General features: G+C 40.7%; 1 protein-coding gene across 1 annotated transcript in view; it reads left to right on the top strand.

Annotated features, from left to right (window-relative positions):
* Window positions 1-14,953, top strand: part of herc1 (HECT and RLD domain containing E3 ubiquitin protein ligase family member 1) — a 92,883-nt gene extending 77,930 nt beyond the window's left edge. The window contains exons 65-79 of the mRNA XM_088412484.1: window positions 1,179-1,317; window positions 1,552-1,733; window positions 4,358-4,513; window positions 4,588-4,710; window positions 4,824-4,926; window positions 6,456-6,625; window positions 6,739-6,877; window positions 8,090-8,259; window positions 10,551-10,720; window positions 10,801-10,966; window positions 11,041-11,117; window positions 12,257-12,509; window positions 13,307-13,459; window positions 13,543-13,848; window positions 14,287-14,953. Of these exons, the coding sequence (XP_088268610.1) occupies window positions 1,179-1,317; window positions 1,552-1,733; window positions 4,358-4,513; window positions 4,588-4,710; window positions 4,824-4,926; window positions 6,456-6,625; window positions 6,739-6,877; window positions 8,090-8,259; window positions 10,551-10,720; window positions 10,801-10,966; window positions 11,041-11,117; window positions 12,257-12,509; window positions 13,307-13,459; window positions 13,543-13,848; window positions 14,287-14,472 (2,493 nt within the window). The 3' untranslated portion in view covers window positions 14,473-14,953. The remainder of the gene's footprint in view (window positions 1-1,178; window positions 1,318-1,551; window positions 1,734-4,357; window positions 4,514-4,587; window positions 4,711-4,823; window positions 4,927-6,455; window positions 6,626-6,738; window positions 6,878-8,089; window positions 8,260-10,550; window positions 10,721-10,800; window positions 10,967-11,040; window positions 11,118-12,256; window positions 12,510-13,306; window positions 13,460-13,542; window positions 13,849-14,286) is intronic.
* The last annotated feature ends 283 nt before the right edge of the window (window positions 14,954-15,236 follow it).

The raw sequence follows: 15,236 nt of genomic DNA, 5'->3' as shown, positions 1-15,236 counted from the left end.
AAGTGGACTCATCAGATCACAAAACACTTTTCCATTGTGCATCCGTCCATTTGACCTTAGCTCCGGCCCAGAGAACCCAGTGGCTTTTCTGGATGTTGTTCATAAACAGTTTTTGGTTTGTATGGTAGAGTTTTAACCCGCACTTACTGATGTAATGACCAGCTGCATTTACTAACAGTGGTTTTCTGAAGTTTTCCTGAGCCCATTTGTAGATATCCTTTACACACTCATGTCAGTCTGAGGGATCGAAGGTCACAGCCATTCTGTCTTGGTTTCCGACTGTGGCGCTTACATGCAGTGATTTCACCAGATTCTCTGAACCTTTCGATGATATCATAGACCGTAGATGTTGAAAGTCCTAAATTCCTTGCAATTTTGCTTTGAAAAATGTTGATCTTAAACTGTCCAACTATTTTCTCACGCAGTTGTGGACAAAGTAGTGAAAGTCGCCCCATCCTTGCTTATGAATGACTGAGCATGTTTGGGGAGGCTCCCATTATACCCAATCATGGTACCCACCTGTTCCCAATTAGCCTGATCACATTTGGGATGTTCCAAACAAGTGTTTGATGAGCTGTTCTCAGCTTTCTCAGTATTTTTTTGCCACCTTTCCCAACTTCTACTGGACGTGTTGCAGCCATGAAATTCTAAGTTAATTATTATTTGGCAAAAAACAATTAGGTTTATCAGTTTGAACATTAAATATGTTGTCTTTGTAGTATTTCCAATTGTTATGGGTTAAGAAGGATTTTCAAATCGTTGTATTTTGTTTTTATTTACATTTTACACAATTTCCCAACTTCAACTGAATCCAGTTTGTACATGAAACTTAGTTAGCAAACCATTTGTAGACAAAATATCAACTTTTTACTTTTTATAATTGGCAAAATAAGTGTAGTATCCCTTTACTAAATTTGAATTGACCAATTTTACAATAAAACAGTCAGTTAGCTTTGGTTTCTCAGTGAGGCAAAATGAAGAACTGAGTAGAATATAGGGGGTATTTTCCCCGTCCTGGTCTAAACCACTTAAACCGATACATTCTCCTTAACGTGTTTCACCTAAAGTTGATTTTCCCTTCTTTCTTTCTGTACGTTTATAGGTGCAAGGTGATCTTTGAATTTTTAACTTTGAGCATATTCCTTTTCGGTTCATTTGTAGCATCTCTCCCCCTCCAGGTAGTGTGTGGTCAGAACTGCACCTTTGTTATGCAGCCGAACGGGACTGTGTTGGCTTGTGGAGAGGGCAGCTATGGCCGTCTGGGACAAGGCAACTCTGATGACCTGCATGTCCTCACCGTAATCTCAGCTCTTCAAGGTGGTGTTAAGTCACGTGGCTTTTTTTTTTCTTTGTCATCATGTAAACTCTCATGATAACATATGAGATATCATAGAATGGAAAAAAAAAATGTCTGCAATTGGTTTTTTTTTGTTTTTTTTACATTAGTAAGGAGGGTTTTGTTCATATTTATGAGAAGTTTTGTTTTCTTTTACTTTCTTAATAGCTACTTGTAGCCTTGAGAGTGTTTTGTTTTTCCTCATTATTCGTCAGGTTTTGTGGTGACTCAGTTGGTGACATCATGTGGTAGTGACGGACATTCCATGGCTCTGACAGAGAGTGGTGAGGTATTTAGCTGGGGTGATGGCGACTATGGCAAGCTGGGCCATGGAAACAGTGACCGCCAGCGGCGACCGAGACAGATTGAAGCTCTTCAAGGGGAAGAGGTTGTGCAGGTCAGTCGTGTTTCTATAATTTCACAGAGTATGTTGTTTTCAGTCACCGTCCATCATTCATCTTCCGCTTATCCGTGGTCAGGCCACAGGGAAAGCAGCCTTAGCAGGGAAGTCCAGACGTCTCTTACGAGCCGATTCTCTCTACTCTTTATAGGGGTTCCATAAGCATTGTCAGGGCAACCAAAAGACACAAGCCGACTTTTGTTTAGAGTCACGTGCCAAATAATTGGGCTATGATCAAATGAACTCAATGAAATGTGATGCTCATACATTATCCTTTATTTTGTGTCAAACTGTATTAAAAGGTCCTTAAGTTGGGCATGTTACTTCAAAACTGTAATGCATTATTGATGACTTATTACTGCCATTCCAAAGCAATTAGTTACATTATTGTAACTCTACAGTGGGCCCCCGTGTTATGAGATTACTCCGTTCCGTGGTTGGGCTCGTAAGGTAAATTTGCCATATGGCGGACAATCCAAACCTATGTTAAATAGCTAATGCATTTAGAACCCCAGGTAAAAACATCAAAATTGTACGTACATATTAAAATATATATATATATAATATACATGTATACAATCAGAAAACATCTTAAATAAAAAAAAATAGAAAGGATTTATTGACCTTTGAGTAGTGCTTGTTATGCCCATATTCCCTAGTAAGGGTAGCCTAGGCTAGGCTAGCTTAGTATTTCTTGATTATTTCATCGTTTCCATATAAATCATCTTCTTACTTCTCTCTTTAACATCACTAGCAATCTTGGGACCCATGGCTAACCCATTCAAGTTTGAATTAAGCAGTAAAATGCACTATAAATACGGTTTTGTAACCACTTGCGATAGAGCATTCCGCCGTTTTGAAACGAGTGAGGCCGACCAATAGCAGACCAGCATCTACCTGAGGAGGCGCCAACCAATAGCAGACCAGCGTTGTAGTGACACATTGCAGGGAAGCAGTTTGACGGCAAGAGAAAATAACTGCAATTACCTAAAACGCCTGCAGATGGAGACGAAATAGCCAACCCCCTACGGTCATGACAGTTGTTTCATGTTATCAACTGCTTTAATTAATATAATCAATTTGCAGGGTTTTGTAGCATTTTTTGGGGGGTCAAGATTATAATGCGTGGTAACACATTACAGTCATGTTACCGAATAAAATAGTACTCGATTTTTGTGTGTAATGCCTTACAGCACCACATTACAGCAAAAAGTAATGCATTACAGTATTTATATTACTTTTGTAATGCATTACTCCCAACACTGTGTATGAATGATGAAAACTTACCTTTGGTACATTGGCTATTTAATTTCTTATGAAATATGAGGATTTTTTGGAGCGACTTTTCTAACCATGAGGTGAAACATCTGGTTCACTGAAACTGCCGTGTGGCTGCTTCGCCCCCCTTCGCTCGTTCTGAAGTCGACTGAAGGGGACCGGCCATGAAACAACTAAGACAAAAAAAGTTAACATCACCTTGCGGTAATGTTATTTTGCGCGCCTGTCGGGAGTGCGCGCACTTGTTGATATTGCCACTCACGTTCGATGGTGCCCCACACACTCTTTGTACTCAGCTTATTCTCAGCGGCCCTGCGCCTGGTTAAGCTCTTAAAAGGGAAGTCAAGTCAAACTAATTCTTACAATACAATATGATCTATGCGATCCCACTCGACCAATTTTTTTTTTTTCTTTTTCTCAATACAACAGTAACCCTAGTGAGGGCAACAAATGAAATGTAAAATAAGCCAGTTCCGTAAATTTTTTGACATTGTTTTGAAACATTTTTATTCCTCCTGGTAGTTTTTTTTTTTGTGTGTTTTGTTAGTTACTTTGTTTACTTTTTGTACAAATTTCTTCTTTGGAATGGACCCACTATTGATGCTGAAACAATGCAAATTTTTACAATTTGTGGCTAAAAGCTAGCTCATGTACATTGTATAGTATTTTCTCCCCGGTTACAGATTAAATTGACCGACATTTAGTTTTGTTTTTGTTTTATTGCCTACTTTATTGTTTGCTCAATTATGGAATGTAGTCTGCTCTTGAATCTTGAATATTTTGCTGTTTGAAGTTATTTACACTGCTCTAAAGTACTTCTGGCCAGACCTATGTGATAATGCGCTGTATCATGCAAGAACTTGTTTTGGTTGTTTCACAACTGTATTTTGATAGCTTAGCAGTTAGAATGGCTTCATGGGCGAGTCCCCCTCTTTTTATCATCTTTGGCATAACTCTACTTACAAAAGGGTAGCTTTTTTCTGCCGCATGATTGGAGATTTATGCTATTTAGACGCCCGATGCAAAACAAATGTTTGCCTTCACATATTTAGCCACCCTAGCTATGTACTTTGTAGCTGCAGCTCAGCAGTCGCAAAGGCTTGCAGAACACTTCCCAACACAAACAGCAATGTGATGTGTGTGGACAGTCTTGAGCTAACTGAAAATGATGATTAATTACAGTTAAAAACTTTAATCAACTTACTGCCCTAGATTGTTTGTTTTCTTTTGGGTTTTCTTTTCTTTTTTATTACCAAGTGTCATACACCATTTAATTTAAATAACTAATTATCCATATTAGTCATTTGTTATTCATGTTTAATTTTTTTTTTCCTCCTCCATAGATGTCCTGCGGGTTCAAACATTCAGCTGTGGTAACAGCAGATGGAAAACTTTTCACTTTTGGCAACGGTGATTACGGTAGACTTGGTTTGGGAAACACGTCCAACAAGAAGTTGCCAGAGAAAGTCACGGCTTTGGAAGGATATCAAGTTGGCCAGGTCAGATGTACCAAAGGGAAAATTGATTTTGATTTCCTGCAGCCCTCATCAACACTGATTATTACACTCCTCAGGTCGCATGTGGTTTGAACCACACATTGGCCGTTTCTGCTGATGGAATGATCGTGTGGGCTTTTGGTGATGGGGACTATGGAAAACTGGGACTTGGAAATTCAACAGCCAAGTCTTCACCTCAGGTTAGACCTGCTTGATAATCTGAGCCGCAGTTAGGATGGATGAGTTTATTAAATGTTTGTAGTTGTGGTAGTAGGTTTCGTGCATGTTAATTCTTTGGATTTTTGATCTCCAGAAGGTGGAAATGCTGTGTGGAATTGGCATTAAAAAAGTGGCTTGCGGAACTCAGTTCTCTGTGGCTTTATCAAAAGATGGCAAAGTTTTTACATTTGGGAAAGGTATGTGCAAATAGTCATTTACATTGTAGATTAACTGGAATAGTTGCAGTTGGGTAGTGATGGGAAAATGAAGCTCAATGAAACATTTGATATTTTTGCTCCTCTCGACCAGCAGTCCAAAATCTTTGGAGTCAGAGACTTCTTTTGAAAGCAAACTTTCTAAGGACCCCCATTGCAAATGTTTGCAGAAACAAAACCAAAAAACAAAACAAAAAAACCATCTAACCCTAGGCCACATAAAAGTGCCCTTCTTAGTGACCAGCAGATTCAATCGGAAAACAATTATATTTTTTTTACTTTTCAGCTCCGAAAAGTGAATTTAAAAAAAAAAAAAAAAATTGCAAACTGAATGCCCTCTTATAACAAACCGGGTCAAATCCTCCCAAAAGGTTGCTGCTAGTCAAAAACAGCTTGATTAAATAAAATGGCGCTTAAGCTTTGCTGGCTTCATCGCCTCATCGTTTTGACAAATTTGAAAATTATTACGTTTTAGAAAAATGTATTTAACTGGTTGAATTGATTGAGTCATGAATACTTTCACAATTTAATATGAAATGAACAAAAAATACATATTTTTTTGATTAATAATCCAATGTTCCAACTTTCCTAGATGTTCCAAATGAGTGGAACTCTTCTTTAATGCAGTTGTGTCTGTAGTACAGCTTTTACTCATTTATATTGTAAAACTGTAAAGAAAAGAAAGTACACCAAACATAACTCAGGTACATCCCATATGCAAAAATGATACAGCTTACTAAATGTATGGATTAAATCCATCATATAACTGAGTTACAAATGATATTATTTTGAATATAAAACAATAATTAAATGCAAATGAGTTTGATTATCAATGCAAAACATTTGCATATGCTAACATTTACCAAAAGGAAATACTTTGCACAAACGAAATAGCTAACGAGCTAAACACATACAAGTCAACACTATGCAACACGCTGAAGATAAAAACTAACATTAGCTAGCATGTCATCTACAGTCTCAAGTTGGAGCAACAAATGACTATTTTGGAGCATATTGGCATAAATGACAACATTCCAACAAAGAAAACACAATTCACAGACACTCTTGGGCCAGATCTCACAAAGAGAAGGAACAATGCATGCACACAAACAGCAACCGGTCCCAAATGAAGCCTGCCCTCCCCTACCACATAATGCACGATCAACAGCGGCGAGAGGTGGCACCTAAAAACAAAGACTAAACTAAACAAGGCACAAATCTGTAACTATTAAAAGATGAACTAAATCAATTCCAAAACACCCAAATTATTTCACAAACCCCCTGCAGTCAGGCGGACCCCACATTGAGAACCACTGCTCCAGATAAAACCTTTGTTTTAAAAACGTGGTGAGAATTAAATAAATTTGCATTGCACTTGCCTTTGTCTTTAAACCAAGAGTAACAGCTACGTAGAAGAGCAACAAAAATAGTAGAAGTGCTTCATGATTCTTCATTTTCCCATCAATAATATATGTAGTATTTTTCCCAAATCTTTTAATCTTCTGCTCTAGACCGCTTAATTGGTTTGCCAGAAGCCCGGGCAAGGAACCACAACCGTCCCCAACAGGTGCCGGCTCTGTCAGGGATCCACATCCAGGATGTTGCTGCAGGAGCTGAGCACACTTTGGTTCTCTCCTCCACCGGGGACGTTTACACATGGGGCAGCAACTTAGAGGGCCAGGTAAGCCACTCAAAGCCGACGAGAAACCCCCATGTAAACTCTCACGATGACATGTAATCTGAAAATGAATTGTACTAGTTTCAATGACTTTGTTAAACGTTTTATATCTTTAGTTGGGTCTGGGCCACACCAACCACGTAAGAGAACCAACCCTGGTGACAGCGCTGCAGAGCAAGGGAATCAACCAGATCACTGCTGGACGCTGCCATAGTGCAGCGTGGACTGCACCCTCTGTCCCACCCCGAGCACCAGGTCAACATACTCTTGTTTTTGCCCCCATCCTTTCCAGTCGACAGCCGCGTTCCCATTAGCAACCCTCGCCAAATCACCCTGCTTGTCCGTGCACCGCGTCTTTGCCGTTTCCATTACGAGAGGCACGGGATGGAATATGGACAGGTTCAACTGAACTGTGCAAACCTCTGGCAGCGAGCGGTTTTCCGCCGCAACATTTCATGAGGGACGAGTCTCGACCGCTGTGTTTGCAGTGTTTATAAAATAGGAGTTGTCGTTGCATGATGTAGCAACTTACAAAATAACTCTACAATCAAATATACATATCAAATGCACAGAAGTTTTGACATATAGACAAAAAAAAAATCTATTTTGCGGTTTGAGCCAGTGAGACACCCACCCACCTGCCACAACTCGTTGCCCTCAAGATGAAAATACAATAAATACAGTAGAAATTAGTGTTGTAATCAAGACTTCACCAGCCGAGACCAAGATGTGATCTCGACCTGGGTGCATTGATTGATAGACAAGGCAAAGACTTTTGGAAGTCAAGACTGAGACTAGATTAGGAGGACCGTTAAAGAAAAATCACAAAAAACACCCAAGAAAATCTTGAAACAAATCTTGTAACATTGTTTATTGCTCGTTTATGTTGTGTTTGATAATGCTATGCGAGCGAATCCATTTGCACAAGTCTGAGCCACCTGATTTTGAGGTTTTGCCAATACCATCTCCCGGATCGATACTTCAACAATATACTGCGGAGGGGACAAAAAGCGCATCCAAGTGATCTATTTATTTATTTATTTGTTTTAAGTTAAACTATTCCAAATGAGACCTTTTACATACTGAAGGTTTTAGCTAGTGGAGCAATCGTTTAAACCATGTAAGTCATTGGGGGGGGGGGGGGGGGGGGGGGGTTGCAAATCCTAGTCATTTCAATACAAAACGTTAATTAGATGCAGTTTGAGTACTTAGGAATGCAAAGCCTTTGCACATGCTAACATGAGGGAAATACCTGGCACGAATAAAATGCTAACGAGCTAAACACATACAAGGCAGCAGTATATAACATGCTGAAGATAAGAACTAACATTAGCTAGCATGTTATCCACAATGTTTTGAAAACTACTGGCCTACAGAATTAAGTCAGTGACCAATTTGTATAATGTGGTTGGACTGACTTGTTTCTCGTTGGCTTTCTTGTTGAACTGATGCTTGGTGTGTTTTCAGGCTCTTCAGTCCCTCTCCAGCTCGGTCTGCCTATTGCTGTACCCCCGCAGTACAGCGTGCTAAAGGAGGTGAGCATGGAATCAGTGAGGGCTCGACTACGCCTCCTCTATCACTTCTCCGACCTCATGTACTCGTCTTGGAGACTTCTCAACCTCAGTCCCAACAACCAGGTGTTTAAAATAATCTACACACACACACATTCTCAAAGCCTTCATGTGTATCCCAAATTAGTATTCATATTTTTCACCTATGTCATTTGACAATGACTAAATGCAATTCTCTAGAAGGTTAACAAAACATGTCTTCACCCTTTCCCACCATTTTCAGTATTATTAGACCTAAAAATGGTTTGCAAGGCTCTAAGAAGTTTTCGTCACTGTTTGCTCTACTTTTTGGACTTTGTGGCTCATGGTCCCAAACTTTTTTTGCACGGCTGTTCGTTTGTGTTCAGGAGTGCCAGGTTTCGTTAAGACTTAATCTGTGATCCATGTAGAACAATTGCCATAGTTCAGACCTTTCATTAAAGAATCATATTCAATTGCTCACTACGGATTGTAAAAAAACCCACATCAGTTCTGCTGTTGTATGATCCAGCGCAAGTCTTCGCTCGCAGCTAATGTGCGGATGAGCCACATGGTCAGTGTTGGGCAAGTTACTACGAAGCTGTAATGCATTATTTATTACTTGTCACTGTCATTTCAAATACATTACAATATTACTGCATTTGAAATGTAAGGCATTACACTACTATTGCATTACTTTGATATTACGCTCACCAACATAACTGCAAATAAGGATTTGCCATTCTAAATGTAGCTCATTGTGCTCATTACACATCCAGTGGAAGTTTGGCTTTAGCATAAAAACAGTACAAATCATGTAATCTGTATTGTATCGTAAACCTTTAAAGGCATAATAATATGTGTGTGTATGTATATGTGTGTGTGTGTGTGTGTGTGTGTATATATATATATATATATATATATATATATATATATATATATATGTATATATATACACTGGGTTACGGCATCCCTGGGTTACGGCATCCCTGGCTTACGTTTTTGTTGTTGTTGTTTTTTGTTTTTTTTTTCCACGTAACAATGTGGAATACTGAGTTTTTTCGTCCCCTCTTTAAGGCATTTTACGTGCACTTTACGATTAACCTCAACAACTGTCATGACCTGTAAGGTTTGTTGTTTTGCCTCCGTTTTGAGGCATTTTTTTGGTAACAGCTCTTATTCTCTGTATGTCTCAAACTGCCTCTGCTGCAATGCATTCCTACAATGCTGGTCTGCTATTGGTCTGCGTCTCGACTCCCTAAGATACGGGGAGGCACGGGGTCGCAAAGATGGCTGCCTAAAGACTTGATCTTGTGTGAGAGTGCTTTCAATATTGTATTTATTATGCATTTTAGTGCTTAATTCAAACTTGAATCGGTTATCAACGAGTCCCAAGATTGCTAGTGATGTTAAAGAGAGAAGATGATGATTTATATGGAATCTAAGCTGGAGATAATTAAGAAATACGAAGAAAGCTAAGCTAGTTTAGCATAGGCTAGCCTTACTAGGGAATATGGCCATAAGCGTCACTCAAAGGTAAATAAATCCTTTCTATATTTTTATTTATGATGTTATTTAATTGTTTGCATGTACTTTACCATACTATTTTGATACCAAGTTTTAATATGTATAGACAATTTTTATGTTTTTACCTGGGGTTTTACACGCATTAGCTAATTAACATAAGTTTGGATTGCCCACTATACTGCGAATTCACGTTCCGATCCCAACCGCTGAACGGATCAATCTCGTAAACTGGGGACCCCACTGTATTTTACTCCCTTTATTACTTAGCGTCACAGCATAATAAAGCATTGATGATACTTCAGGTAGAAACAGTTAGTGCATTCCACAATTCCAATGTTAATATCCAAATTCAGGTTCAGGGACAGACTTTTCAAAAATAGATGGTTTCCGCGGGGTAGCAGCTAGCCTACATCATTGTTATTGTGTTTAACGCACTGTTTAACATGAGTTTTCTCATGCTTCATTTTGATACACATTGACCACAATTATTTACAGACTATGGCAATTGTACAGTGAACATGAGTGTTAGTTTACCTTGTCATTATTGCTAATGTTGAAATGTTGGCATTTTCAAGTGCACCTAATATTAGATTCTTCTTGTCTTTACCTCTGACGAACTGAAAGTAATGGGGGTATGTCCATCTTGTGTGTGTATTGTACATATTCAACCTGTCATCTGGTGCTGCCGCACTCATCCAAGAAGTAAGCATTTTGCCCCGGACTTTTCTCGTCTGATCCCATGGTGTTTTTCGCGAATTTGGGGAAACAGCACTCTCATGTTAAAAATGCTTTGTAATGCACTGCGTTACTCTCATTTGTACCGAATAAAATATTATGATTATTTTTTGATGATTTCATTTTCTCCTTTGCAGAGCTCCACCTCACGTTACAACGCAGGTACCTGGGGAATTGTTCAGGGCCAATTAAGACCCTTACTAGCCCCGAGAGTATACACTCTACCCATGGTGCGCTCGATTGGCAAAACCATGGTGCAAGGCAAGAACTATGGTCCCCAAATCACCGTCAAACGGATCTCCACAAGGTCAGTACCTGTCACTTCTATTTAGCAGAGGGACCAGCTCATTGTATTGTCGCTCACCCGGTCTCCGACTGCGTTTACAGGGGACGGAAATGCAAACCCATCTTTGTACAGATCGCCCGTCAGGTTGTGAAACTGAACGCTTCAGACCTACGGCTTCCCTCGAGAGCCTGGAAGGTGAAGCTGGTGGGAGAGGGGGCTGATGACGCAGGGGGGGTCTTTGATGATACCATCACAGAAATGTGCCAGGTATGGAGCGATCATCGCTCATTTGCTGTTGGTGTGATTGCTAGGCCTGTTACTCTCTGCAATTGTGTTCATAGGAATTAGAGACGGGTGTGGTAGACCTGCTCATCCCTTCCCCCAATGCCACTGCGGAGGTTGGCTATAACAGAGACAGGTGAGGCAAACAGCAGAGTGTGTCTGATGATGCCTTACCGATATCAGGGACTGGGAAAAAAAAGCATTTACGTTTGACCAATATGTGATAACGTTTATCTACACTACAGAGAATATGTATTGTCCATGAATAAACATACATACAAATATTTATAATACCAGGGTTCTTTATTAAAAATGACGCTGGCTTGTTCTTATACAAATTGCAAAAATTAAATACAATAAACACTACACAGTCTTGATTTTTACCCATTAACCATTTAACTACCGACCCCCCCCCCCCCCGCCCTGTGTTTTTTTCGAACAAAGTAAAAAGTAAAACTTGTAGCCTATATTACTTGTTTATAATTCTAGGATACTTGGAAAATTACTTAAAGAAAGCCACTTTCATAGATTAGGTTACAGGAATTTTTTGTCCCATCCGTATTTTAGAAAAATAATATAAACATGCTAGAGAAGTGAAAATGATCAGCAAACGCCTACAATATATAGTAATGAGCATAAATTATTGTAACACTTATATATAGCACATATTATCAATAGAAATTGTACAAGACAAGCTACCTTGTTGATAGTGGGCCCAGCATTGGCATCTTGCGAATGGAAAAGTTGCTTGTAGCCTCTAGAATGTATAAATAGGTGTTTAATGAACCGCTGGTATGCCATTTCATCTTATTTCTACCATTCCTCTAGCTGCTGCCATTTTTTCAAAAACACAGGGACGCATTGTCCCAATAGGAGTGAAAGGGTTAAACATTTGATATTTTACATAATACTTATATTAGATACAATAGATAGACAAATTCATCTGGATGATATGACAGGTGGAAAGTGTTACTCAGCAAAAAAGAAGAAAAAAAAATATTATTGTATAATGTGAATATGCAGGGACCAATACCAGTTCTGAGAGGGCTACCAAAATATCGTTGATAAAAATCAGAATAGTACTTATATCGCAAACATGATATGGACATTCGTAGTTTGGTTATCTTTGTTGATTTCATGAAACCTTCTTGAACACTCTTGTCCCCCACCCCCCCAAAAAAACGGTAAATAAAAATGTTAAAGTGCTTTTTGTGATTAGTGGGTGGATAGGTTACAAAAAAAATATGATGAAGACAGCACAAATTCTTTTCAAAGGTTCCTCCTCAACCCATCGTCATGCTCGGATGAGCACATGCTCCAATTTAAATTTCTTGGCATCCTGATGGGTGTGGCCATTCGGACCAAAAAGCCACTGGACCTTCATCTGGCACCTCTGGTGTGGAAGCAATTGTGCTGTATCCCGCTGCTCCTGGAAGATCTGGAGGAAGTGGACCTCCTTTATGTGCAGACGCTTAAAAGCATTCTTCACATCGAAGACAGTGGCATCACCGAGGACAATTTCCACGAGGTGCAGTGCGGCTGTGTCTCTTGTATGATGGATGTTAAAACTCTTTCGGTGCCATTGTGAGTGTCAAGTCAAGTAAATTCACACATTTTGAAATCAGGCCGCTAACAACTGTTCAGAAGGGCTATCGGTCACAAAATTGGTGTGTAAAAATGGATGAAAACATGCAAATTTGGTATTTTAGCCAGAAATTTGAAGTCATAATTAGCTTGATACGGGCCACATCAAATGATGTGGTGGGCCGAATTGAGTCTGACACCTGCGTTGTCTAGACCATGGGTGTCAAACTCATTTTAATCAGGGGCCGCAAAGTAGTTTTAGTTTCTGTCGGAGGACCATTGTGACCTAAGTCAAATTTGACACATTTTGAAATCAAAGGCCGCTAAAAACTGTTCAGATGGGGCAATGATAACGAAAAATATGTAAAAGTTGAGGAAAACATGTAAATTTGGTATTTTAGCGAGACACTTGAAGTCATATTTAGCATTTTGCAGGCCACACAAAATGATGCGGCGGTCCAGATCCAGCCCCCAGGCCTTGAGTTTGACACTTGTGCTCTAGAGGTTCCGACAGCGCTTGGCACTGACAGAGTTAAATATTTGTCCACGGTCACTCTCTGTGTCATTTATCTTGGTTGCTGGGAAAAAGCTTTACCATGTATAGCCGTACTGTTTTTCTTAAAAGCAAATTTGTTTGAGTTTTAACTACATTTTCAATGAAATTGCATTTCATACTTGACCAACATGATCATGCAACAGATGAAACTGGCAATCGTAAACTTGCTTTTATTTCCATTTCAGATGATTCCTCTGGATTGCTTTGTCGGTCAGAGCGCCGATGGCAAGATGGTGCCCATCATCCCGGGAGGAAACAGCATCCCTCTCACTTTCTCCAACCGAAAGGAATACGTAGAAAGGGCGATCGAGTACCGGCTGCACGAAATCAATCGACAGGTGAGGCCGTCGGTCTGGCCGGCGACCGGACCCGAAAGGTTCATAAAGGGGCGGGAAGACCTGATGGGGTCCTCTCGTGTCAGGTGGCGGCCGTGCGCGAGGGCATGTCCTGGATCGTGCCCGTGCCGCTGCTGTCCCTGCTGACGGCCAAGCAGCTGGAGCAGATGGTGTGCGGCATGCCCGAGATCTGCTGCGAGGTGCTGAAGAAGGTGGTGCGCTACCGAGAGGTGGACGAGCAGCACTCGCTGGTGCAGTGGTTCTGGCAGACTTTGGAGGAGTTCTCCAACGAGGAGCGAGTCCTCTTCATGCGCTTCGTGTCGGGACGCTCCAGGCTGCCCGCCAACACGGCTGACATCTCGCAGAGGTTTCAGATCATGAAGGTCGACAGGGTGAGTCCATGAATGGAGAAGGCCCCAACCGTCGTCGGGTCGAATTTGCCCCTTTTCTCCATCTCGATATTTATTTCAAGTATTTTTCAGCAGCGGCTAAATGATTCCATTTCTAAATTGTGCTCGACTCAAGGCTTGAGGACACGGCGTCGAGTGGCAAACAGGAAGTGCGTAACGCAACAAGATCCGGTCGCCTTTTGCAATAAGCTTTTGACACGAACAAAATGAAACGGCCCCGTAACTAAAGAAACACTAGGATGGCTCTCAAGGAGCCGGAACAATCAGCTTTATTGGATCATCAACATTATTTTTCACTTCCACCTCCAAAAGATAAAAAATCTTCAACCGGTTATTTTCAAAACGATTGAGCAAATACCAAGCTGCAGCTCGCGTGAACGTTTGGGTGACCAAAGTGCGCCATTTGTGTCATTTGTGCAGCCGTACGACAGCCTGCCCACCTCGCAGACGTGTTTCTTCCAGCTGCGCCTGCCCCCGTACTCCAGCCAGGCCGTCATGGCCGAGCGACTGCGCTACGCGATCAACAACTGCCGCTCCATCGACATGGACAACTACATGCTCTCTCGGAATGTGGACAACGCGGAGGGATCCGATACGGACTACTGAGGCGCCTAGGAACGCGTCGGACTTGGAAGGCGCAGATTTAGCCGAACGCCTCGCGAACCCCGACGCGCACCGTCGTCACTGCACCAATTTAGGAACTTCAGCGCAGATGGGCCACATTATACCTTCATCTCTATATTTTCAAACAGCACAAAGTTTATTTGTCATTGTGTCTTAGAAACTACTTTTAACGATACAAAAATCTTCACAAGTGCATTTAGTGTGTGAGCGTGTGTGTGAGCGTTGTGTGTGTGTGTGTTTTTTTCTTCTTTTTACTCCAGATCCCATTTTTGGGGCGTTGCATGGAGTTATTGTTTGGTAATGTGCATAGGATATTCAAAAGGAAGTTAAGGCAAATATATTGTGTACATTATGTAAAATGCTTCATGACAAATTTCTTGCTGTAACATCCATATTTATTGTTTTATTGCGTCTACCTGGTATCCCATAGCATCCAAAACCACAATAAATGCTGCAGAATGGATTTTTCTAACCTTAAGCGTTTTTACTTTGTTACATGTGTAACTTTCTTCAACAGTCAATGCAGTTTCCAGTGAATTTTGTTTTCTTAAATCATGACTACTATCACAGCGGCGATGCCATAACTATATGCACAACATTTCAAACACTTTTTCAATTTTGATGTTGTGGAACATGGATGGGCAACTTCTACGCTAGCACAGTGGTCCCAAGCCACCGAGCCGCGGCCTGCAACCCGTCCGTGGATCAGTTGGTACCGGGCCGCGTAGGTCGCACCTGTAATAATG

This window comes from Hippichthys cyanospilos, chromosome 4 (assembly GCF_059441005.1).
Source record: "Hippichthys cyanospilos isolate Australia breed blue-spotted pipefish chromosome 4, RoL_Hcya_1.0, whole genome shotgun sequence".
NCBI classification, from domain to species: domain Eukaryota; kingdom Metazoa; phylum Chordata; class Actinopteri; order Syngnathiformes; family Syngnathidae; genus Hippichthys; species Hippichthys cyanospilos.
The sequence above is the reverse complement of the archived record's forward strand: the minus strand, read 5'-3'. Positions and strand labels throughout refer to the sequence as shown.